We start from the raw sequence: 23,668 nt of genomic DNA on the forward strand, positions 1-23,668 counted from the left end.
AGAACACGCCACGTCTCTACCCCTCCAACCTCCACCAAATCCCTAAAAATGATAGGATAGATATAATTAAAAATTTCACAACCTTAGCTCAAAACTTGCAAGCAGCTTTACAAATGCTCCCCCATGAGAAATGCGCTGGAGCTATCTGCAGGGTTATTGGTTGGGATACTACAGGAGGAGCAGCCAGAGGCACACGTCAACCCCATATACTTCCTCCTTGGACCAGGCAGCAAAGGTGTCTTCCTCCAGGCAGGAGCAATTGGCCTTAAAAGGGGGCAGGGTCCTGGAACCCTGGAGGAAGGGCACACACTCCCCTACTAGCTGCCTCCCGCCCCTTCCTTATTCTCAGAGGAATCCACCTGTAACACAAGCCCCGGCACCTCATTTCACCTCTCCCCTGCAGCTGGAAAACAGAAGCAGCAGAATTTCAACTACAAAGATGAATTACATTCAGGAGGGACCAAACAACAAGAGAAAGCTAACTCCAGTAAGAACAGAAAGCAAACTCAAAAACAACGGATTAGTTAACAGAGAAAGCACGAGAGGACTTTAGAATAGCAGCATTAATATCCACAGACAGATGTAAGCGGATAGTTTATCCACAAAAAGGAATCGACTAAAGATTATACAAATATAAGGGGTTATTAATAGAAAACTCAGTATATGGGCTGGGCATGGTGGTTCATGCCTGTAATCCCAGCACTTTGGGAAGCCGAGGTGGGAGGACTGCTTGAGGTCAGGAGTTCGAGACCCTGTCTCTACAAAACAATTTTAAAAATTAGCTGGGCATGGTGGCACACACTTGTAGTTTCAGCTACTTGGGAGGCTGAGCCAAGAGGACAGCTTGAGCCCAGGAGTTGGAGGCTGCAGTGAGCTATGATCATGCCACTGCATAGCCTAGTGGATAGAGTGACACCCTGTCTCTTAACAAAAAACAAAACAAAATAAAAACCTCAGCATATGAATAGCAGAAAGGACAGTGGAACAGGAATGATCCTGAGACAAGCCTGACACCTGGGCCTGCCCAAGAAATGTTACAGCCTTCACTTCAGCTACTCTTATAGTAAAGACTAGGGACCTCTTGGGGGAGGGGTACTGCACTGTTTCTAGAACCTGATGAACAAGCAGGCACATAGCTATTTCTCCAAAACAGTGGGGAAAGGAAGTGGTAGCAAGCCAATATGGAAGAAATCCTCTAAGATGTCCAAGGCAAGCTCCTTTTGCCTGGGAGAATCCATTTCTTTGCAAATGGTATCAACAGCTGTCCATCCTTTGGGAGCTTTCAGGAACTGAGAGCATGCTATGTTGCCTTATGAAATTATTTCCACCAAGTTCTGTATTCTTTGACATTTAAAACATTCTGCTTCCCCTCGCTGCATCTGTTGGTCACATATTTATATTAATTTCATCTCATTGTTTATGACAATAAAATTCTACTACCTAGAAAGCATGCATGCCACTGAAATTAAGGGCAGTTCTCAGTTATAAGGTGGTCCATATCATACACAATATAGTTACATATATATTAAAAAGATTATCATTAGGCCGGGCTTGGCGGCTCATGCCTGTAATCCCAGCACTTTGGGAGGCTGAGGTGGGAGGATTGCTTGAGGCCAAGAGTTCGAGACCAGCCTGAGCAAGAGCAAGACCCATCTCTACAAAAAAATGGAAATATTAGGCAGGCGTGGTGGCATGTGCCTATAGTTCCAGCTACGTGGGAGGCTGAGGCAGAAGGATCACTTGAGCCCAGGTGTTTGAGGCTGTAGTGAGCTGTGATGAGACCACTACACTCTAGCCTGGGTGACAGAGTAAGACCCTGTCTCAAAAAAGAAAAAAAAAAAAAGGGTACCATTAAAATAAAAACACAAAAACTTTAATTCCCAAAAAGAACGCTTGGAACCCTGAGAATGCATCAGATTCTGTCTGACCGCACCTGAAATCCATCGTGTTGGAAGGAACAGTGATGGTCAGAATACATGTGAAGGGGGAACCAGGCAATTTGACTTCTCACTTTGGTTAGCTAATACTTTCATGTTTCCATGGAAATGTCCAAAAAGGAAAAACAAATCAATGTGTCCAACAAGGTTTATAGTAACCCTCTTCATAACTAGAAAATGTTGACAAAACCCAACCTCCCTATCACATAACAAAACTGCATGGATATACTACGGGCAATATACAAAAAAGATATAGGAAATGATAGCGAATGAAAAAAATCCAGACAAAAATGAAATATTTATTAATTTTAACTTTAAAAATATTTTAAATTAATGGAGCTTCTTTCTGCAAAGTTGTCTGAATGACAGGACAGGACGGTAAAATCTTAAGAAGTAACAATAAATTCAGCTTAGAAGGAAAGTTTACCCTGAGAAGTGGGTAAGTCATCAAAAGATTACCCAAAAAAAGAGCTTGAAATAAGCAATTGGAATAAAATACATTAATTTATTGAACTCCAAATGTTTATTTTGATTGAAACAAAAATTTTAAAACTATAGGGAATCAATCAGTTATTTCCAGATCTAAAATTTTCTCAACCACGACAATATCCAAACCAGGCCTAAAGTAAAATTGAAGACATCCAGGTTTTGTATTTTTTTTTTTTTTTTTTTTTTTGAGACAGAGTGTCATTCTGTTGCCCAGGCTAGAGTGGCATGGCGTCAGCCTAGCTCACAGCGACTTCAAACTCCTGGGCTCAGACAATCCTCCTGCCTCAGCCTCCCAAAGGAGCTGGGACTACAGGCATGCGCCACCCGTCCTGGTTCATTTTTTTTCTCTTTTTAGTAGAGACAGGGTCTCACTCTTGTTCAGGCTGGTCTCAAACTCCTGAGCTCAAGCAGTCCTCCTGCCTCGGCCTCCCAGAGTGCTAGGATTACAGGCATGAGCCACCGCGCCTGGCCAATACATCCATGTTTAACTCCTGAACTTCACAATATTAATTCTTGCTTCTATATAATAGACAATTAGCCTTCACGCTGTCTTGTAACTTTTAGGAAATTGAGAGAACTCAAGGTTTATTTGGGTTTAAATATACATATAATGCAAACAGTAGGCCATTCTGAAATTGATTGACTCTCCTTTCCCTCCTTTCTCTCTCTTTTAATCACTTATCAGGACTTGAAATTATATCTATTATATTTATACATTTATCGGTATATTTATAAGCCCCTTGAGAACTGGGATATTTGCTTTGTTTTGTTCCTGGGCTGGTATCCCTGGCACATAGTAGATGCTCCATAAATATTTGTTGAATGAATGAATGAAGCGACAGATATCAGTTTTCAGATTTACTACTTTTACTTAAAACAAATCGTCCATTTATTATTATTTGTGAGGATAAGTACAGCTTTGCAGGAAGAGAAATGTCTTTCTTCTCCCCTACATTTGTAACTCAATCTTGTATCAGATAAAACCTTTTGAGAATCTCATAAAAGCTATGGATCCTTTCCCCAGAAAACTGCACTTTCCTGAATATATGCAAACATATGTATGTAGTTTCCATTTGTGGATCTCCCCTTTAGGGCAGAGGTCCATGAAAAGAACAGATTGAATTCAGGGGCCACACCTGAATGTGAAGTAAAATTACATCTCTATTTTCACAAATAGAAATTCAGAAATCAATGATGATACGACACATAAATTATTGTGAAATGGCAGTTAATTATTTTGAATGTAAGTATTTTTTTTCCAAACTCATTTATGTACATAAACTGATTCCTTCGACAAATCAATAAGAAAATGATAAAATGATTCAACATTAAAGATGGACAAAGGACAGAAAACTCAGAGAAGAAACACACATGTTCAATAAACATATAAAGATATTTAAATTCACAAGTAATGAGAAAAATCCAAATTCAGATGGGACCCCTATTGTTCACACATCATATCAGCAGAGTTGGAGAATACTCAGTGACCAAAGGGAAAAATGAATGCTGTCATATTCTGTTGACTGTAGTGTAAGCTGGCACAACTTTGTTGAGAACAATTAAAATTTCATACCTACATAGTCTTCACACCAACAATTCCATTTGTGTATGTCTATTCTACAGAAATACTCGCTCATGTTTATAAAGAAGCATGTACAAGGATTTTATAGCAGCAATGTATGTAACAAGAAAACTGGACAGAAAATATAAACATCCAGCAATAGGGTAATTATTAAATAAACCATGATACATCCATACTATGCAATATTATACAGGAGTTTAAATGAATGGGGCAACCTTCTAAGCACTAGGAAATAAAGAAATCTAAGACATACTGTGAAGTGAAAGAATCAAGGTGCAAGATGTTACCATTTATGTTAAAAAAAAGAAAAGATAAAAAGACCACACAACAAATCTGTTTTGCTATATGTAAATATGCATGTAGGGAAATACCTGGGAAAAGCTCTGGAAGGATATACGCCAAGCTCAGAGTAGTGGTTACCTCAGGGACCAGGGATCAGGGTACAATGAGGGTTTTCATTATGCCTGTTGTTTCGCTTTTATACATTAAGAATATATATAATCGTGTATTACTTGTATAATACAAAATAAATTTAAACTGCCTCGTATTTTAAAGAGAGCCCACCACATTTAGTTTTAAAATAATCATAGAATTACCATCAACAGAGGTTCATTTGAGATAGGGAGGGGGGAATACCTTTCCTCAGAAGTCTTGACCTCAAAATTCTGGACCAAGAAGGATCTTACAATGCAGTTAATTTTTTGTACTCATATTTGAAGAGCATATACTCACAGTTTCTCAGTCCAAGGGTATGATTTCCATACATTCCCATCAATGTGAGAAATAGCATTTCCATGGAAATTTCTGTGAAGAAACATAGTTCATATCCTTGAATAGGTAGGAAAAGAATGAATAGAATAAAAGAACCATGGCAACCTTGTAGGGGATATTCAAATACAGAAAACAATCCCAGCTTTCTAATTTCCAGAGCTATCAGCTTCCCAGTTTGCATAATTGATCTAGAAAGGAGGTGGGACCACTGGCACGGATGATGACGCATCTCCTCAGCAGCTTAACTATTTTTTTCCAAAATCACTTAAGTGTCTAAACTGGCTACTTCTACAAACCAATAAGAAAATGATCAATAATTCAACACAAAAAAGATGGGCAAAAGTTTAACATTATCAGCAAATAAGAATAAAGAAAAGAAGCCTATGTCAGGTAACAGCAAAGCTCTGCTTAATATCCTCTGTTGAAACCTCTCCAGGTATTGGAAGGATGAGGGCAATTAGAAATTAAAGGGACTAATGTGCTGGCATCGAAAGATCTCTTAGACATATTGCGTAGGGAAAAAGCACAAATCACAGAGCAAAGAGTAAAGTAGTACCTCATTAGGAAATAAAAAATGCAAAGGAGAGAGATTGGAAGGAAGGACACACACCAAAATGGCTAACAGAGTTATGGGTGGGAGGATGCAGGGGACAGGGGCGCTGGGAGGATGGGAGTGCGGATTTTCACATTTTATCCTACATATATATGCTGCTTCTTTTTTTTTTTTTGAGTGGGAATATATCCATAAATGACATATGTTTAAAAGAAAGGTGGGGCACGGTGGCTCACGCCTGTAATCCTAGCACTCTGGGAGGCCAAGGTAGGAGGATTGCTTGAGCTCAGGAGCTCCCGAGACCAGCTTGAGCAAAAATGAGATCCCGTCTGTACTAAAAATGGAAAAATTAGCCAGGCATGGTGGTGCACACCTGCAGTCCTAGCTACTCGGGAGGCTGAGGCAAGAGGATCACTTGAGCCCAGGAGTTCGAGGTTGCAGTGAGCTATGAAGACGCCACTGCAACTCTGCTCGGGGTGACAGGGTGAGTCTCTGCCTCAAAAAAGATAAATAAATAATTATTTTAAACTTATAAATAAAATAATTTTAAAAAATAAAAGCACGCATTATTTCCTGATGATTAGCTTCTTATTAAACACTTTTGTCAAGCATGCTAGATAAGTGATATCGTCTGTTTATTATATGATACCAGAATTTCAGGCTTTTCCACTATTGGGGTATGTTCACTGGTTAAGGTGCTGACCACCACGTCACTACATCGCAAGGGACAGTTCGTCCTTTGTAATCAGCAGGTTGGTATCTTGGCACCGTTTGAATATCTTATCCTTTCATTTAACTTTTATGTTTGTGTATATGTTTATAATATATAATTCTTATTTTTACATATATAAAATATTGTATTTTTTAACTGCTTCCTTAATTTCTATATTCTCCCAGTTTTTGAAAATACTTAATATATATTGATATGTTTAAGTTTTGTGCATTCACTATTTGGCCATTGTTTCCCCAGTTTGAGCATATGTTGAATGACTTAATTTTCCCTTAATGTAGCAAATTAAAGTATTTGAGTTCCTAAGAAAGCAAGCGAGCAAGCAAGCAAGCAAGAAAAGAAAGCTGTTAGGTACCTTATGTTCAGTTTCAACTCTGTGGGTGACTCTGAATCTTTACCTTTAACTCTGTCCTCGGTCCTCAGCAATAATTTTACTTATTCAGTTTCCAGTTTCAGTTCAGTTCAGTTTCCTCATTCAGTTTGCCAGTGGGGGGCAGAAAGCAGCCAAACAGACACTGGTCTGCTCATCTGCCTAGTGCACATTTCCATTCAACCAGAAGCTTCTGGTTGCTTAATGCTCACCATTAACAAATTTAAAAATATGCAAACTAAACTCCCTCCCTCAAGCTGACTCTCTTCCTGGACTGCTGCACTTCCACTTGTCACACCACCATCATTCTCTTCATCGTCCAGGATGGAAAGCTTGGAGTCACATTTGATTTCTCCCTTCCCTGTACACACCATTATCTGACTCCCTAGTCAGTCCCTAAATCCTGTCTGTTCTGTTGGTCGTGTTGCCAGGACTTTCGTCCAACTCCTGTCACAGTCACTGGGATTTAGCCCCTTCTCATTTTACTGCTAGATTTTGCTAGAGCTTTCTATTTGGTCCCCCCAAGTTAAGCTTTCCCCTCTACAGCACTCTACGTGTGGATTCTAAAATAATCCTCCTGTCTTAGTCATTGCTGTCTCTTGCTTGAGAACCTTCAATGGGTCTCCATACCTCATCGCATAACTTTCAAACTCCCACATCTGATATTCAAGGTTTCTCATAGTCACGTCTTTCATCGCTTCCTAACCCAATTCTTTGCAGCCAGACTGTCTACTAAATCCCCATCATGCCTCAGCCATGTCTTTGCCTAGGCTTTACTGCCTATGGTTCTTTCTACTTAACAAATTATGGCCACTCTTTAAGGCCCAGAAAGTTTCAGCTTCTGCAGGGAGCATTCCCCTGACCTCCACACCTCAGTGATTATAGATTCCGGTGAATTATGGCGCCTCTGATCTGCATCTCTCGTAGTACTTCATTATAAATCACTTCTCTTTTTATGCCTATTCCCTTTCTTCCCACCTGTCATTTTCATGCTCTACAGACAATGTCATACTTTGCCCTGGGTTGGGCACAAAATGGCTGCCACATATAGAAAGCCAGGTACAAAGATGAGTTTGGGACGTAACTAAGGAACTGAATATAATAATAGCGGCTAACATTCGTCGGTATGCCAGGCACTGATATATGCCTTACATGTCCTCACACACCTAAATCTCACAACAATCCTATGAAATGGTAACTATCGTAATCCCCATGTTAAAGATGAGGAAATTGAGTCACAGAGCAGAATAACTTGCGCAAGGTCACAAAGCTAATAAATGACAGGCCTGGGTTCAAACCCAGGCAGGCTGGCTCCAGAACCCCTCTTAACCACTTTGTTGTATCGTCACTGAGATGGGGAGAGGGCCACGCCACCGTGAAGAGAGTGGAGCAAACACAGGGGCAGAGGTTAAGCAAGGATATGATGGGGCTAAATAAAAATGGTTAAAGAAAAAAAAAAGAGTAAGCACAAGTAAGAGTTTGGAGAATGGCACAATAGCAACAAGGAGAAGGAGGATAAGGAAAAGTTGACAAGTAAAAGGTAAAGGGAGAAAGTGAGTCAATGAAGAAGGCCCAGGAAGGTCTCAAGGAAAATGCTGCCACACGAGGCAGGTGCAGAGAACCAAGGAGGAAAGGTGATGCTTACAAGATGGTGAAGGTGCCATTATAGGCATTAGGCTCCTGCACAGGCACTTGGCGGAGCCTCTTCTTTGGGCTGAGACCAACACACGACATTGTCTCATCTTTGCAGGTACAGAGCTCACATATGTTGGTGGCATATGTGGGGGCATTCTGTTCTGAGATGTAATTTACAGTAAAATCCATCTCAGAAGGTTGAACTGTAACTTCAGGCAGGTTTGGAGGCTGAGTCTGAACCTGGTCTGGAGGTGGAGCTACAGGCTTCTCCAGGGCAACAGGATGTTCAGCCTGCGTGGTGGATACTGAACTCTCGGTAGACTCTAGGTCCGAATGTTGAACTGGGACACTGGGTGACGCTGGATGCTGAGCTTGAGCTTGAGCTTGACTTGGTGTTGGAACTGTTATCGCAGAATACGCAGGAGCTATAACCTCCTTAGGCGGCTCTGGAGGCTGAGTTGCGGTCTCCTGCATGGTTGGAGAAGGGTTAACCTCTGCAGTGTGTTCTGAAGTTACAGTAAATTCCTGGTCCAAAGGTTTAACTGTGACTTCATTCAAGTTTGGCTGCTGAGTCTGTATCTGGTCTGGATGTGGAATTGTCACCTCAGGATGCTTTGAAGAAGGAGCTATAGAATGTTCATCCTCTGCAGTGAACACTGGAATTATGGTAAGCTGGAGGTGCAAAGGACTAACTGTGACAGTGGGTGACATTGGACGCTGAGCTTGACTCTGACCTGGTGTTGGAACTGTCATCTCATAATTCACAGGAGGGTGAGCTACAGCCTCCTTAGGCGGCTCTGGAGGCTGAGTTGGGGTCTCCTGCCTGGTTGGAGAAGGTTCAACCTCCGTAGAGGGTTCTGGAGTTATGGTAAGGGCCAGGTCCAAATGCTGAAGTGTGACAGTGGGCAATGTTGGATACTGGGCTTGATCCTGACCTGGTGATGGAACTGGCATCTCATAATTCACTGAAGGGTGAGCTACAACCTCCTTAGGCGGCTCTGGAGGCTGAGCTAGAAACTCCTGCTGAGGTGGAGAAGGTCTGACCTCTTCAGTGGACTTTGGAGGACGGCCCAAGGCTTCCTGCTGGGTCCCAGATGGTTCAACCTCCATAGGGGACGCTGGTGGCTCAGCTGGGGCCTCCTGTTGGACTGGAGAATGTATTAACTCCTTAGGGTGATCTGGAGGCTGAGCTGTGGCTTCTTGCTGGGCTACAGAAGACTCAAACATTTCAGGGGGATCATGAAGTGGGGCAAAGGGATCAGACTGGATTGCAGAAAATTCAGCCTGTTCAGTGGAAACTGTAGACTGAGCAGTGCCCTCCCACTGGACTGGGTAAGGCTCAGCATTCGTAGTGGGCTCTGCTGTAGTTATGGTAATGTCCAAATCCACATGGTTAACTGTGGTTTTAGGCAACACTGAAGGACCTCTGAAAATCATAGACAGATCTAGAGGTGACAGAGTAATTGCATCACCAATCGGACTGAAAACCGAATAGGATGCTGGGGGCTGAGTTACGTGCTGTTGCTGGCCTGGAGACGGTCCAATACCCACAGGGGGCTCTTGAGGTAATGCTGAGATTTCCTGCTGGCTTGGAGATGGTTCCTCAGGAAGCTCTTCAGGCTGAGTTGGGACCCCTTGATGCACTGGAGAATGTTCATCCTTTTCAGGGAAGTTGGGCTGCTGAAATATAACCTCTTCTTGGCCTTTCAGAGGTTTAAACTGCTGAGGGACCACTGAAGACTGAGCTGGGGCCTCCTGTTGGCTTGGAATTTCAAGTTCATTCGTGGACTCTGGAGTTGTGGTAACCACATGATCCACAGGTTTTATAGCGACATAGTGTAACACTGGAGGCTGAACTTGAGAAACTGTTACCTCATGATGCTCTGGAGACTGAGCTTGTTGCTCCTGCTGGGCTGCAGAAGATTCAGCCTTCTTGGAAGGCTCCGAAGTGATGGTAACCTCCACATCCGGAGGTTTAACTGTAACATGGGGCAAATTATAATGATGAGGTTGAACTGTCACCTCATAATTTGGTGGCATTTGAACAATAATCTCCTCAGGAGACTCTGGAGCTTGAGCTGTGGCCTCCTGCTGGGTCAGAGAAGTTTCACTCTCCTCAGGAGACTCAGAAGGCTGAGCTGACTGCTCCAGTTCACTCGGGGAAGGTTCAGCCTCCACAGGAAAGCCTGGAAACTCAGCTGGGGTCTCCTCCCAGGTGGCAGAAGGTTCCACCTCCTCAGAGAGCTCTGGTCTTTGAGGTTGGGTTGAGGGAGGTTCAACTTCCTCAGGAGCTGGGGCCTCTTGTTGGGTTGAGGAAGGTTCTACCTCCTCAGGGTGCTCTGGAGGCTGAGCTGGGGCCTGCTGCTGAGTTGGAGCAGGTTCAATGTTGGTACCTGCCTCTGGAGTTACTGTAAGCTCCAGATCCACAGGTTTACCTGTGACTCTGGAGAAGAGTGAGTGCTGAGCTGCAGTCTGACTTGTAGATGGAACATCTACTTCATCACGTGTTAATGGCTGAGCTACAACCTCTCCAGTATCAGGTAGCTGCTGAGCTGGGACCTCCTGCTGGGTTAAAGAAGGTTCTACCTCCTCAGGGGATTGTTCTGAGGCTTCTTGCTGGAGTGAAGAAGATCGGATCTCCTCAGGGGTCTCTGGATTTTGAGTTTCATCCCCTAGGTGGAATTGAGAAAGTTCAGGGGGCCTTGGAGGCTCAACGAAGTTCTCTGGGAATTCCAGAGGTGGACCAGTAGGATAAACTATACCCATACTTGGATCTAGATAAGCGTCATCCTGTAGAGTTTGTGGTTGTTGCTGAGGTTTCGATGTAAATTGATCTGAAGTTCCAGGAACCACCTTAGCAAGCCGTCGATGCTGACCTAGATCATTCTTCAGGTTCTTTGGTGAAATAATAAACCTTCCTGGTCTTGAACTCTGACTATCCACAGGTGGAACAAGTGTTTCAGATGCTTGGTGATCTGCAGCCTGATCTAGACCTACAGCTTGAATCTTACTTCTGAGTTGAGGAGGCAGAGCTACGACTTGAGTTTGATCCGAGCCTGGCACTGGAACCACCTCCGGGTGCCTTTGTTGTCCAGTCAGCTTGTCATTCGGATCCTGATGTGGAACAACAAACCCATCTGGCCCTGGAGGCAGCTCTTGAGCTGAACGCGTGTCCAGGAAGGGAGCCAAAGTGTCAGTCAACTCCTGAGGCGGGGCCGACATCTGGGAAGAAGCAGAGGACCCCAGGGAAGCAAAGCCCTCGGGGTGTGCCGCGGGTGCAAGCGCATGGGGCGATTCGGGTGGGGGATCAGAGGAGCGGGAAGGCCAGGGCTCGGTCGGTCCTCGGGGTTCAGAGGACAGCGGGACCGGGTCCCGGGCCGACCCCCGAAGCGGAGCTGCCTGGATCAGCAGCCACAACGATTCCCACGTGAGAAGGACCCGTAGGGTCCAGAGGCTCAGTAGGGACATGACGTGCGGAGGCTCCTGCGCGAGCGGGAGCCAGAACACTTCTGGCAGCCCCGCCGCGCGACCCTGTAGCAAAGGCGCGCGCGGCCCCGCCCTTTCTCTGTGACACCTGTATTTCCGCAGCGGCCTTTATTTAGCTCAGGCCCAGATGGGCTGCGTGCCACCAGGGCGCGCTTTTCCCCACAATCACTGGGCCCAAGCCTCTCTTCCCCTGCAGAGGGACAGCTGTCCCCCACAGGAACACCACTACCCCCTTAGCGAGGCAGCATTTGGGCCACAGACCCGGGTGGCCCCAGAACTCCAGCAGCCCATTGGGGTAGGGATGGCTGAGCTTCCCAAGGAAGTCACAGGGCCTCGCCTCTCCGTACATTCAGAAGTGTTAGTCCAGTCTGGGCAGCCTCACCTTGTCTTCCTCCAGGCTAAAATCTGAGAGAGATTCTTCCTCTCCCGGGCAGGACTGTTTCCAAGAAACGCAACTGACCTGCCAAATGAGCACCAGTTAGGGTGGCAGGCAGAACACACATTACGGTTATTTACTCGAAAATGTTACCATTTTTCCTCAACTTTCGGTATCCTTTGTTCCACGTTTGATAATTCATACTCACCACTCTATTAGATAGGGGCTGCCACGGAATCAGTGATGACTCCCAAATTTCTGTAGGATGGGTTTTAGGAGTTGTGCAATTCAGTCTAGGAGAGAATGTGTGAATCCGAGTGAATAGCCCTTTATGTCAGCATGGGCAAACTCCCCCCATCCTGCCTTGGCTAAACACAGCCATTACCCCAGAAGTAACTATGCCACTTTTCAGAGGTCTATCCTGTGTGACACACAGAGAAGACACTTAGGATCTTAAAGTCAGCAGGTTAAATAATTTTCTTGAAATACCGGTATAATAGAAACCAACTGACTTAATTCACAATGCTTCTAGAAACCAACTGACTTAATTCACAATGCTTCCTATCTATCTTATGACTTGTTGATTGTTTGCTACACCCTGTAATATGTAAACTGAGGTGCTTCATCTTTTGTCCCAGTGTCTAGCACATGGCTTGGTGCATAGTAATGGTTTTAAGTTGGAAGTGATTCCAAGATTTGCCTCATTTAGGGATGGACCTGTTGTTACAATCGTATTTCTCAAATCAGTGCTGACTTCCTTCCTTCCTTTCACATTTCACAGGAAGCTGGTATTCTTAACGTTTGACATTACCTTCACTGGTTTTATTTAAATAGAATTAACATAATGATTTTACATGGAAAAAAACTTCAAATACTTTTTCAGAATGCAACCACTTTCTCTCCCTTCTTCAAAACAAAACACTTTACAACTCTGGGGCCCGTTAAATAATCAAACATGTAGCCCCAAATTAAGTTCCCACTAACACGAAACACATTTTTTGCTCCTTAAAAGAAAAATCCTATACATAGTAAATAATGAGTATTTTAGGTATTACTTTAGCAACTTAATCCCTGATTAAGGGATTTCATATACAGTTATACATTGCTTGCCACGTGAGGAGGAGCTTGAAAAATGCATCACTGGGCAATTTTGTTGCTGTGCAAACATCATAGAGAGCACTGACACAAACCTAGATGGTATATCCTAACACACACCCAGGCTATATGGTATGGCCTATTGCTCCTAGGCTACAAACCTGTACAGCATGTGTTGGTGCCAAATAGTGTAGGTTTTTTTGAACTTAAAAGATATCATTGTACTAATTGAAGGAGAAGACAGTCACTGTTGAGATTCAAGTCTGTGGCCTGGAAGATCAAGCCTCAGAGCAAAAGTACATAGAGAGGAAGTGAGCTGGGAGGAACCCAGGCAGGAGAGCTCAGGCGCAAATGAAAGAAAAAGTGAAAGAGAAAATAGTCAAGAAATAGATTTTTTCCTGAGCTGAAAAAAGACTTGCATCTACAGACTGACAGGTTCGGTGGGGTCCAGAGGAGAGGATCCCCATCTAGACAAAGGCTACAGAGTGTGTGTTTGACTATGTGTTTGACAGGAGCCCCAGGGGAGGAGGCGGAGCCATTATTGCAATGGCAAATGTAACCGTGGAAGACAAAGGAAACCAACACGTGTAAAATAAGCCAGCATAGAAAACCGAGTACAGCCTGTCAGTTATTAAACGAAACTCGAACAGATCGAATTCTCCTAGTAAAAGAGTCAGCTCCGGATTTAAAATGCAGTGATAGCATGTATACAAGAAATGCAGTTTAGACCCAGCACAGTGGCTCACGCCTGTAATCCTAGCACTCTGGGAGGCGGAGGTGGAGGCGGGAGGATCGCTGGAGGTCAGGAGTTCGAGACCAGCCTGAGAAACAGCAAGGCCCCATCTCTACTATAAAATGGAAAGAAATTAACCAGACATACAGTTTAAAAAATGATAATGGTTGAAAATAAAAGACTTTATTTTTAACGTAATATAATGTAAAATAAAGAGTGGCCATAGTAAAAATAGAAGGGTAAAATTTCAGACTAAGCACTAAAACAGGATAAAGAGAGACGACATGTAATGACAGGAAGGCACAATTTGTAAAGCTAGAACATGCCAAATCTGCATGCTCCCGATTGTCCCATTGTTAAATATGAAAAGCAAAAACTAATAAAAACAACAGAAGAACTTTATAGGGAAAATTTGAGAGAGAGGTTTAATAAAACTGTATCAGAATCAGAATAAGAGACCAAAACCAAAAAGGATACAAAGGAAGTGAAAGTTTGAATTATACATAATCAATAAACTTAATAAACTTGATTTGACACCTATGGGACCTTCAATCCCTTAAATAGAAAGTATACATTTTTTCAATATGTCTATGAAAAACTTAGAAAAAATGATCTACTTGGGCACAATCAATAATAAATTTTAAAAATGTAATGTATACAAATCTAGAGAAAACAAATGCTTTCCTAGTAAAATATAAAATAACCAAAATTAACTAGAGAACCAGTAGACAATTGAATAGACATAATTATCAGCGAGAAAAAAATCTGCCACTGAAAAAGCACCGGGTCCAGAGGGCTTCATGGGAGGAAATTGTAGAAACCTTTAGATTTTGCCTCTGGCAACACCTTCCTCCTCCAGGAGGCATCCCTAGAGCTTCCTCTGGCAGCAAGAGCCTGCACCCCGCAGACGCGCCACGTCATGTCATAACCGCCCCATAGCGCATGGCCACCCGTATCATGTTCTTCCCATGCCCCAGGGCCTGGCACTGACCACCCGTGCAGCTGGCATGTCGGTACTGATGCCCGTCCCCTCCCACCACTGGACACTGTGGGCTCTAGGAAGGGCAGAGAAAATAGGCGCAGACGGAGGCCGACTGCTGGGGCCCAGGAAGGAGGTGAGGAGGCGGGTGGGCTCGTCAAGGGCCCAGCTCAGGAGGCCTGGGGCTGCAGGGAACCAGGGGCTGAGAGGTGAATAATGGGGCCGGGCTCCGGGGAGATCCCCAGAGGACCATGGGGCCGCCTCACGGCCTGCAGGGGACGGAAGGGTAGGTGGGGAGAGCTCTGGGTGGCCAGAGTTATGAGGGCTGGGGGGGGGGACCCAAGAACCTGCTCTCTCACAAGCCAGGACACAGGCTGGGCAGCGGGGCTCCCGGGCCCAGCAGGTGAGTCACGGGGAGGGAACGTCAGGCCAGCTGTGAGGAAACCAGCCAGCAACCCCAGGGCTGCCCTGGCTGGGGGGCGGGCAGCTGTTGGAGGAGGGGGACAAGGGGCTCCCTGGAGTCCCCTCAGCTTGGCTGCAGCTCCCCTGCTGTCACCAGCCCCGCTCGCCAAAGGCCCCTGGCTGGCTCCGAGGGAGGACAGGTGGATCTGTCCCGAGGCCAGTTGCTGTATCTCAGTCACAGCCACCTCGGGCTTCCCTTGGAGTTTGCGCCAGGAAGTGGGAGCCGGTCTGGGATCCAGAGAGGAGGGGTCGCCGGGGGGTGTTGGGGTTTGGACCGGGATAGGGAAGGGCCCGATGGGGAGTCTGGGGGGCGGGGAGGGAGCGGGAAACCGCGGCAGCCCCCTTCCCCAGGCGAGGGGTCACTCACGGTTCCTGGAGGAGGGAGAGGAGGGAGAGGAGGGCCCCGGGCTCCTTCCCGTGCAGGACGCCCGCTCAGGTGCGGCGCCGCCCGGGCCGTTGATGTAAGAAGCGGCGGCAGCTGGGCTGTGACTCCTCCTCCCAGCGGCCAACGTCCGCCAGCAGGGGCGGGGTCCCCGCCACAGCCAGGGCGCTCTCTCACCTCCGGGGCGGGATGCTGACCGCACCCAGAAATCAGGACTGCGGCCTCGGGGGAGGGGCCTCGGAGGCTTTAGCCGGGCTTCCCCGGCTCCCTGAGCGGCCACCTTGGGGGAGAGGTGCCCACGCAGCTCCCCTGCCCTCCCCCACCTCTCCCTCCTCAGAAGCCTTTGCTCCCGCCCTCTCCTGAGATGTCAGATTCTGCCACTGCACCCTCAGCTGCAGATAGCAAGGTCAGGGCTTGGAATTCATGTCCAGGACAGGGCTGGGCACGTAGGTGTGTGCAGAAAAGTGAGCACTTGTTTGCCTTTGGCTTGTACTGTCCTTGCTGAGGTAACAGGGTGGCTAACCCTGAAGGCCACCTGACTGAAATGGCCCAGAACTGACCTGGACACAGTCACTTCCTGGCTGTGTGATCTTTGGCCAGTCACTAAACCTGTCTGAACCTCTGTTTGTACTCAGGGCAAATTGGGGTACCTATGCCTGCCTTCCGAGATGCTGGGAGCTTAACCCTGGGTGCAAGCCTTTGAGTGAGAGCCCACAGGACTGTTAGGTCCTTTGCGACTGTGTCTTATGACGCTTTGGGTCGCCAGTGTCCAGCAGGGTGACCGGCACACACCAGCTGCTCAATATGTGCTATCTGAGTGAACGGTGAATGACAAGGCTGTAAAATGCCATACATGGCAGAGGCTCCTCTCTTCTGGGGCTGCCCTGGCCCTGCCGAGTAGCCTGCCCGGAGCCCTGAGCTGATGCCCTGCAGAAGGCCACCCCTCACCCTCGCCAGCGACCCCCCTTCTCACATCCTTGCCTCTCTGTTCTGGGCCCTCCCTCATCTTTTCTCCCAGGATCCCCTCTCAGCAGCCCCCTCCTCCCCATCCTCAGCCTCCCGGTCTCCTGGCTCTTGCCCATCTAGTTAAACTTGGGGAAGTCTTCACCCTCGGCCCTATGCCCGCTCTGGCGTGACGTCTACACGCCATTCTCATCGTCACCTTCGCGCCTCTGCCTTCAGCAACCCGAGACGCCAGGACCTGGGGGACCTCCTTCCTCCTTGGTCTGGGCTCTTGCGGGCTGGCCCTGGGGCAGACTTACAGAGCCCTGGTTCATGGTCAAGGGCCGCCTCCTCGCCCCTCCTCAGCACACACTCTCTGTGCATGGTGTCCCAGGGCAAGGCCATTCCCCCACCTCCAGGGCACAGCACACTCCCACCGTCGCCAGGACAGAGAATGTGCCTGGGAGTGCGCCACCGGGAGCCTGCCCAGAAGCGAAGGGGCGCTGGGGAAAGGAGCGCTGGCATCCGGCCACCCACCCCAGAGAAGCTACCTGCCCGCTGGCAGAGCCACGGGGCACAGGGACCCGCCTGCGTCCCCGTCCGCCGGGTGCTGTTCTCCGCCCTGGCCACCAGGGGGAGGGCTGCCCCCGAAGAAACCCCCGCGAAGGCGGCGCAGACCCGAACGCGAGCGCACCCAGGGGGACCCCAGGCGGTCTGAGGGGACCGCCCGCCACTGCCCAGCGCTTCCACGGCCCGCGCCGTTTAAGGCTCGCCGCAGCCCTGATCGTTAGGTACAGTGCTTACACCCGAGGACACTAGGCCTGGGGGAGGTAGGTGGCTCATCAGCAGCTGGCAGGGCACCCAGCAGAGTCCAATCCGAGCCTCTGCCCCTCCCTTTGGGCTGAAGAACAAACCGAGACCCCGAGAGAGGAAGTGAAGCGCCCGTAGGTGATCACGCGCCTGGCGCAGGATCCGCGGTTTCTGCGCAGCTTGTTTTGCTCTCAGGCCGCCCCTCCCTGAAAAGTTGCTAAAGTTCGAGATGTCAGGGCCGCCGCGAGGATTCTGAGGATGTAAGAGTGTTTTTAAAACGTCCTCTATTTTCGATTTCCCAAATTAACACCACTGAACTCGGAAGAGGAAAGAAATCCCCCCCTTACCATAACTGGACTTCTTTCTGAAACTAACTCATCTAGAGGTTTTTGGTTTTAGTTTTTTCAAAAAAAAAAAACAAAAAACTGAAATGTTGGAAACAGCCCAAAAGGGAAAGGGACGCCGGACTTTCACATCCATCTAGTCTGAACCCCCAAGCTCCGGGGAGAAAGGCGAGGCAGGTGGAGCCAGTGCAGGTCCACAGGCCCGTATCCCGCGTCCAGGTGCGTTTCGGAATACAGATCGCCTGGGATTTTAGAGACTAGGACAGCACACACCTGCCAGAGGTCACATAACCTCCCGGCAGGGCTTGGGCTGCACCCTGCCATCGAGCTTATTTGCATTTCTGCAGGAAAACATGAATATTGACACTAAGTGGGATAAATAAAGACCATCAACATCCTCATATCGGTTCATGTGAAATTTTGTCACGGGGTGAGTTACAAAAAACCTTTGGGCTCCCAGGGAGCTTTGGCCCTTGGGAATTGCAGGGAAAGGATTGTGAGCCTGTACCACTCTCGTTTTGGGTTCGGGGAAAGTGAGCTCGTCCGAAGTCGGTGGACACAGGGCCGGGCGTCCAGCGGGACGCTAAGCCGAGCAGGTCCCCTCGCACCCCGGCTCCGTGCAGGCACGGCCACCCGCCCGCCTCCCCGCGCCCGGCTGCGTACCTGCTCGGGGCTCTCCTCCCGCTGCGGGCCGCGCACGTCCAGGATGGCCTCGTAGACATTTTCCGAGTCGCTGCGCGCCAGGGGCCGCGGGCACAGCCAGGAGCCCGCCACGCTGCAGGCCTTGAAGCGCCCTGCGCTCCCGAGGAGGCCGGCAGGAGGCACGGCGGTGGCGCGTGCCAGGTCGTCCAGGGACTGCGCTGGCCGCGCGGGCGCCGAAGGCCCCATATACGGGCGGGCGGGCAGGCCGGGCGCCAGGTTGCTGCGCGGGGCCGCGCAGGGCACTGGCACGGCCCCGGGCTTGGCAGGGGCCGTAGACGCCGACGCGCTCACGAGCCCGCTCATGAACCCCTAGTCCTGGGCGAGAGGCTCTGGAGCTGCGGGGCCCGGGAGCGGCGCGGGCGGCGACGGGGCGGTGGCGGGATGGCCTGATTTCTGCGTCTCGGTTTGCTTCCTACAGACTGGGGGTGGGAGCACCTACTTCGTAGGACTGTTGGGAAGATTAAATGACATGCGCTAAGCACAGTGCCTAACACATGGTAAGTGCACACGATGTATTAGTTACTATTGCTACTTTTATGATGAGATGAGCTCTTTGGCGTTGGGATGGCTAAACCTCCCATCTCCCTTTAGGCAGAAGGGGAGAAGGGGAAACAAGTGTCCTCAGAAGCACCTTGCAGGGGGTGGAGGGGCTGAGCCCACAGTGGGGCAGCACCACGTCAGGTGCCCCGGCCCTCAACCCCAGTTCCTTTTCTCCTCTCTGGACCTGCCATCTACTGGCCCCGAGGAGGTAAGGCCCTTGGGGGAAGCTGGGGCTCCCACAAGGGCAGAGGGTCCCCCCTTCCCCCGGTGGGCTGAAAGGGTTCTTCAAGGACAGGAAACTGTGGACCTGAATATTGTCTTTTAACGTCCCATTTCCCTGCAACCCGATTGCCTGTCCCTTAGTCTGTTTCCTTCTGTTCTTACAATGGACAGTGGTGGCCTCCCCTGGAGGGACCCCTGGGCGTCTCCTGGAACTTCTGAGGGAGGCCAACAGCCAAGCATAGGCCACGCGGAACCCGAAAACCATGAGGCCTGAATCCGGGGCCCTGCTCAAATAGCCCAGCCCTCCTAAGCCCCTTCTCTCTCCTGTATCCCTGAGGTTTCACGTGATTTGGTGTCAAGGGTCTGTGCTTGGACATGTGAGGCCCAGGAAAAGCAGCCGTCGTGGTGGAATCAGCTTCCATATGAGTGTCTGTGAGTAAACCTCCCCAAAGTCCCTGAAATCCTACCCAACGGGGGACCCTGACTGCTGGGTGTGGCAAAGGTGGCAGGTGGCATACACACTGACACTGTTGCTTACTTACTCTCTCCTCGCTGCCCACTCCTGACACACGAGCCCCCTGCCCGCAAGTGTTTGCCACCGACCCCCCCAGGCCCTTCACAAGAGAGTGAGGGGCCCTATCATATGCTAATGGGTGGCTGGTGGCCTCCTGCAAGGGCAAGCAGTGCAAGGATTCAGAAGCCAGGCCAGTGAGTAGAAAGACCAGGTCCTTACTGCAAAATCATTCAAAAATCACACAACACGGCAGCAATACCTTCAATACAAAGCACTACTCAGGGCCAGGGCCCCACTGACTAGCAACAGTTTATTGCATAAAATAACATTTTAAAATAGTGTCGGCACTACTGAGGTTCACCTCAGCGTTCCCCTGTTGGGTAAGAGTCAATTCCTCTGAAAGCATTAGCAGCTTCGCAGTCAGGGTCACGGTCACGGGGAGGGGCCAGCTCTAATGCTAACAATCCCGCAGGTGGGGGAGGCCCCTCCAACCAGGGCCTCACCCCTGCTGCCTCCTAGGGCACCTTCTGTGGGGGGCGGATATCCTCACAGGCCCAACAGGCCCAAGCCCACCGGGCCAGGCCCCTGCCCTACACCCTACAGGCCCCTGCCCTATACCCTACAGCAGGGAAGCCTAATGGTTAGGAGGCTTGGGAGTCTAACAGTCCTGGGTTCAAACTCTTACTCATAGTCTTGGATGTGTGGCCTACGTTCTTAGAGCCATTTCTTTATCTGTCAAATGATGATGGTCCCATGGATTGTTGGGCTAAATGCTATAAGGCTGTAAAATGTCCAGCCTAAGGCTTAGCACCAAGTAAGCAAATTGTAAATGGTGGCTGCTGCCACTGCTGCTTCCTATGATTATTGCTATTCAGTCTTCTGCTTTAAACTCAGTAAGTGTTTTCTGCTGAGATAGGGTCTCGCTCTGTCACATGGGCTAGAGTGCAGTGGTATCATCATAGCTCACTGCAACCTCAAACTCCTGGGCTCAAGAGATCCTCCTGCCTCAGTGTCTCAAAGAGCTGGGATTACAGGCGTGAGCCACCTCGCCTGGCCTTCAGTAAATGTTTGATGGCTCACTGAAGTCAACACACAGAGAAAGACACTCGTTTTTCATTCTTAGTAAGGAACTTTGGGAGGTCACTGGGGCAGGCATCAAGACAACAGGTGTGTGTCTTGCCCAGCACTGGTGAATGGATCGGCCAGGTGGGGAACTGAGGGCCGTTCACTTTGCCAGACCCCTCACCAGCATACATGCGGGGCTGCTCCCCAGCCGAACGGCTGGGGCCGCTGGGGCTTGCTGTGCTGTTCTTCCGTGGTGTGCACAGCTCTTCGTCTCTTATTGAACTGCCAGCATTCATTCAGTTAGGTAGAGTGTCAATTCTTGTTCATTCAGGTTTTCTTTTACACACTAATGTGCTTAACTCTCACCGACTTGCTAAATGTGATTTATTAATGACTTTTTAAAGATGGAGCAGAGGAACCCTTGCATCTTCTGCAGAGTTGCACTTGAGTTACCACTTGGAACAAGGCAGCCATGGATCTGCGTTGGGTGAGGCAGGAAGTGGGTGGATTTGGTGCTGGGCGGTGCTGGGGGTGTGGGAGGGTCAGGAGTGGCCAGGGCAGAACGTGTGAGTGGAGAAGCAGCCCCTCCAACGAACGCGTTTTCTGCGAGAAAGGCTGCAGGAGGGCTGTCTTGGGAAATTACTGCTCCCACATGTTCTTCTTTACCTTACCCCCCAGCACCTCCCCACTAGCTATTCAAGGGTTGGGATTTTTAAAAGGAAAACACAAACAAATAACCCAATGTGAATTTTCCAGCTTTAAAGGGTGGAGAACTCCCTACCAAGACAAGACACACATTCACACAGGAGATTGAGGGCCTGGGAAGAAAGACAGGACTCGGCCCCACAGTGCAGGGAGGCTCAGCCATCCAAACATTCTGGCAACCCCACTGACCCTATGAGAGGGGCCCGAAGGTGGACGACCCCCTGTGGGCAGGAGGTCGAGTATGTCATAAATGACTGGTTCTTGGTGAACCAGGGGAGAGAGCCCCAGAACAACTGTATTTGAGGATGATATGTTTTCAGGTTCCCAGAGGCTGATCAGACTGGGCAATGAGGCTGGGGAGCCCCTGGGAGTCCTCTGCCCTCACCGCCCTTGGGGGAGTGTTGGCCAGCACCAGGGATTTGGACCTCAGTCCTGTTTTTCTTTCCTGTGGCCCTTGTGAGGTGTAGATAAATATTTAACTAGTTACATTTTAATTTCTTACCATATGGGTGGAATTGGCAATGGATACAGTTTAGTACGAGAAAAATAAGTCTCTTACAAGCCACGCTGAGAAGCCAATGTTAGAGAATTTATTGACAGGCTGCCTGAGGCAGGCTGGGGCACTATGCTTCCTCCTCCTCGTCCCCCTCCGGTGCTTCAGCTGACTCCACCGGTGTGGTCACCACAACTTCCGTGAGCTCCCTGGGATAGGAAGACAATGCCAAGGCTTTCACTCTTGAAAGGAGCAATTAAACTTTTCATTATCCCTCATTTTAGATACGATTCTAAATTGTCCCCAGCCATTTACCCTGCATCCTTGTGGAAAATCTCCTCCTCATCAGAAGACTCCTTGTCGTGTAGCTTCTCTGCCATATTTTTCTGGCGTGTGGCATTGAGAGATCTGTACATATCCCTAAGCCAAAGTGGTCGCCATCCGCAGAAAAAGTGCCTTGGGGGAAACACACACACACACACACACACACACACACACACACACACACACACACACACAAGACAATTAGTGATTCCTGCCATGTTCTAGGTCTCTCACGATGTACATCTCTGGTCTTATTAGGACGAAATGCATACCTTGGTCCATAATCACAGTGAGCCACATCACTACAGACCTGGGATCCTGAAAATAATTCCATGTGTGCTGGATTCCAGAAGCTCTCCATGTCTGTCCAAGAGGGCCCCACAATGTCACTGGGGAGACCTTTGTGCGTGGCTTGGCATGGAGTGCAGGCAGGATTATCAGCCCCACTTACCCCCTTGGCCACGTGCTCTTGTGCAGTGAACAAACCACACAACCATACAGGGCAGAAGTGTTTTACTCTATCCAGAAGCATGTTACATCAGTCCCTTTCCAACTTAGTCCCACATGCAGCATTTGCTGGGGAGTGACGGATAAAGTGCTTCTATTTTCCTAGAAGCTTTACCCTATAAGTTGAGTCACATCAAGCAAATGCCTGGGTCTAGCTAGCAAAGTTATCTGTCTTACAGATTTTCATACTGCAGGCTGTCACTGGGGAGTGAGCTGTGAAATCAGTTTAAAGGACAAAATATTCTTTTTGAATATGAACAGAATGGAAACAAATCAGAGTGCATTGTTTTAGAAACTACTTACGTCTACACAGCATATGTGTATTGTTTGTGATATAAAATGCAGCTCACAGCCCAAGTAGAGTATAATCAATGGGGAGAAGCCCCCGGCTGGAAAGGGACCACTCTCTTTCTGATACTCACTAGCAATGTGACCACAGGGCAAGATAATTTCCCTTTCTGTGTCTCTACTTCCTTCTTATAAGAGGAAGAGACAAACTACTGCCTAAGGTCTCTCCTAGTTAAAATTCTATGAGGTTGAGATAAAAGGAATGGAGAGTGCGGTCCCAAAAACCAGTAGGATGAGAAGGTAGGTTATCCTGCCACTCTAGAGGCAGGATTCATATCTTCTACCTTCCATCAGCCTTGAAGGAGACTAGCTCCCTTGCCCCCATATCATGTGGCCTTCCCTATCTCTTCCCCAGAGCCTATGAAAAGCCCTCCGGCCTGGCCTGATGCCCACCACCAGCAGGGACAGACACAACCACAACTCCCCCACCTTCCCTTGGAGCACTGGTGACAGTAGGTGCGTCCTTGCCAGTCCTATCCAACTCAGCTTTCCTGGGGAGCTAACTTTGCTGGAACAAGGCAAAGCGCTAGGGTAAGTAAGTATTCGTCCTGCCTCTGGCAGTTTCCTCACTG

General features: G+C 48.5%; 1 protein-coding gene and 1 long non-coding RNA gene across 6 annotated transcripts in view; both read right to left on the reverse strand.

The window, feature by feature from the left end:
* Positions 1–15,729, reverse strand: part of LOC123620555 (leucine-rich repeat-containing protein 37A2-like) — a 51,155-nt gene extending 35,426 nt beyond the window's left edge. Inside the window, exons 1-4 of one of the 5 annotated variants that reach the window (XM_045525889.1) lie at positions 15,566–15,729; positions 11,936–12,013; positions 8,078–11,289; positions 4,741–4,812 (exon numbers count right to left, since the gene is read on the reverse strand). In XM_045525889.1, coding sequence (XP_045381845.1) covers positions 4,741–4,812; positions 8,078–11,289 — 3,284 coding nt within the window. In that variant the 5' untranslated portion in view covers positions 11,936–12,013; positions 15,566–15,729. Of the gene's footprint in view, positions 1–4,740; positions 4,813–8,077; positions 11,590–11,935; positions 12,014–12,137; positions 12,773–15,565 lie in introns of those variants that run through there. The other 4 variants (XM_045525891.1, XM_045525887.1, XM_045525886.1 and 1 more) reach the window with 4 other exon arrangements.
* Positions 15,730–21,992: 6,263 nt separating this feature from the next.
* Positions 21,993–22,852, reverse strand: LOC123620557. Its single transcript, XR_006728904.1, has 2 exons — positions 22,233–22,852; positions 21,993–22,126 (listed from the first exon to the last, which is right to left on the reverse strand). It is a non-coding gene; the product is annotated as an uncharacterized LOC123620557 (long non-coding RNA).
* Positions 22,853–23,668: the final 816 nt, after the last annotated feature.

The sequence above is a fragment of the Lemur catta genome, chromosome 15 (assembly GCF_020740605.2).
Source record: "Lemur catta isolate mLemCat1 chromosome 15, mLemCat1.pri, whole genome shotgun sequence".
NCBI lineage: Eukaryota > Metazoa > Chordata > Mammalia > Primates > Lemuridae > Lemur > Lemur catta.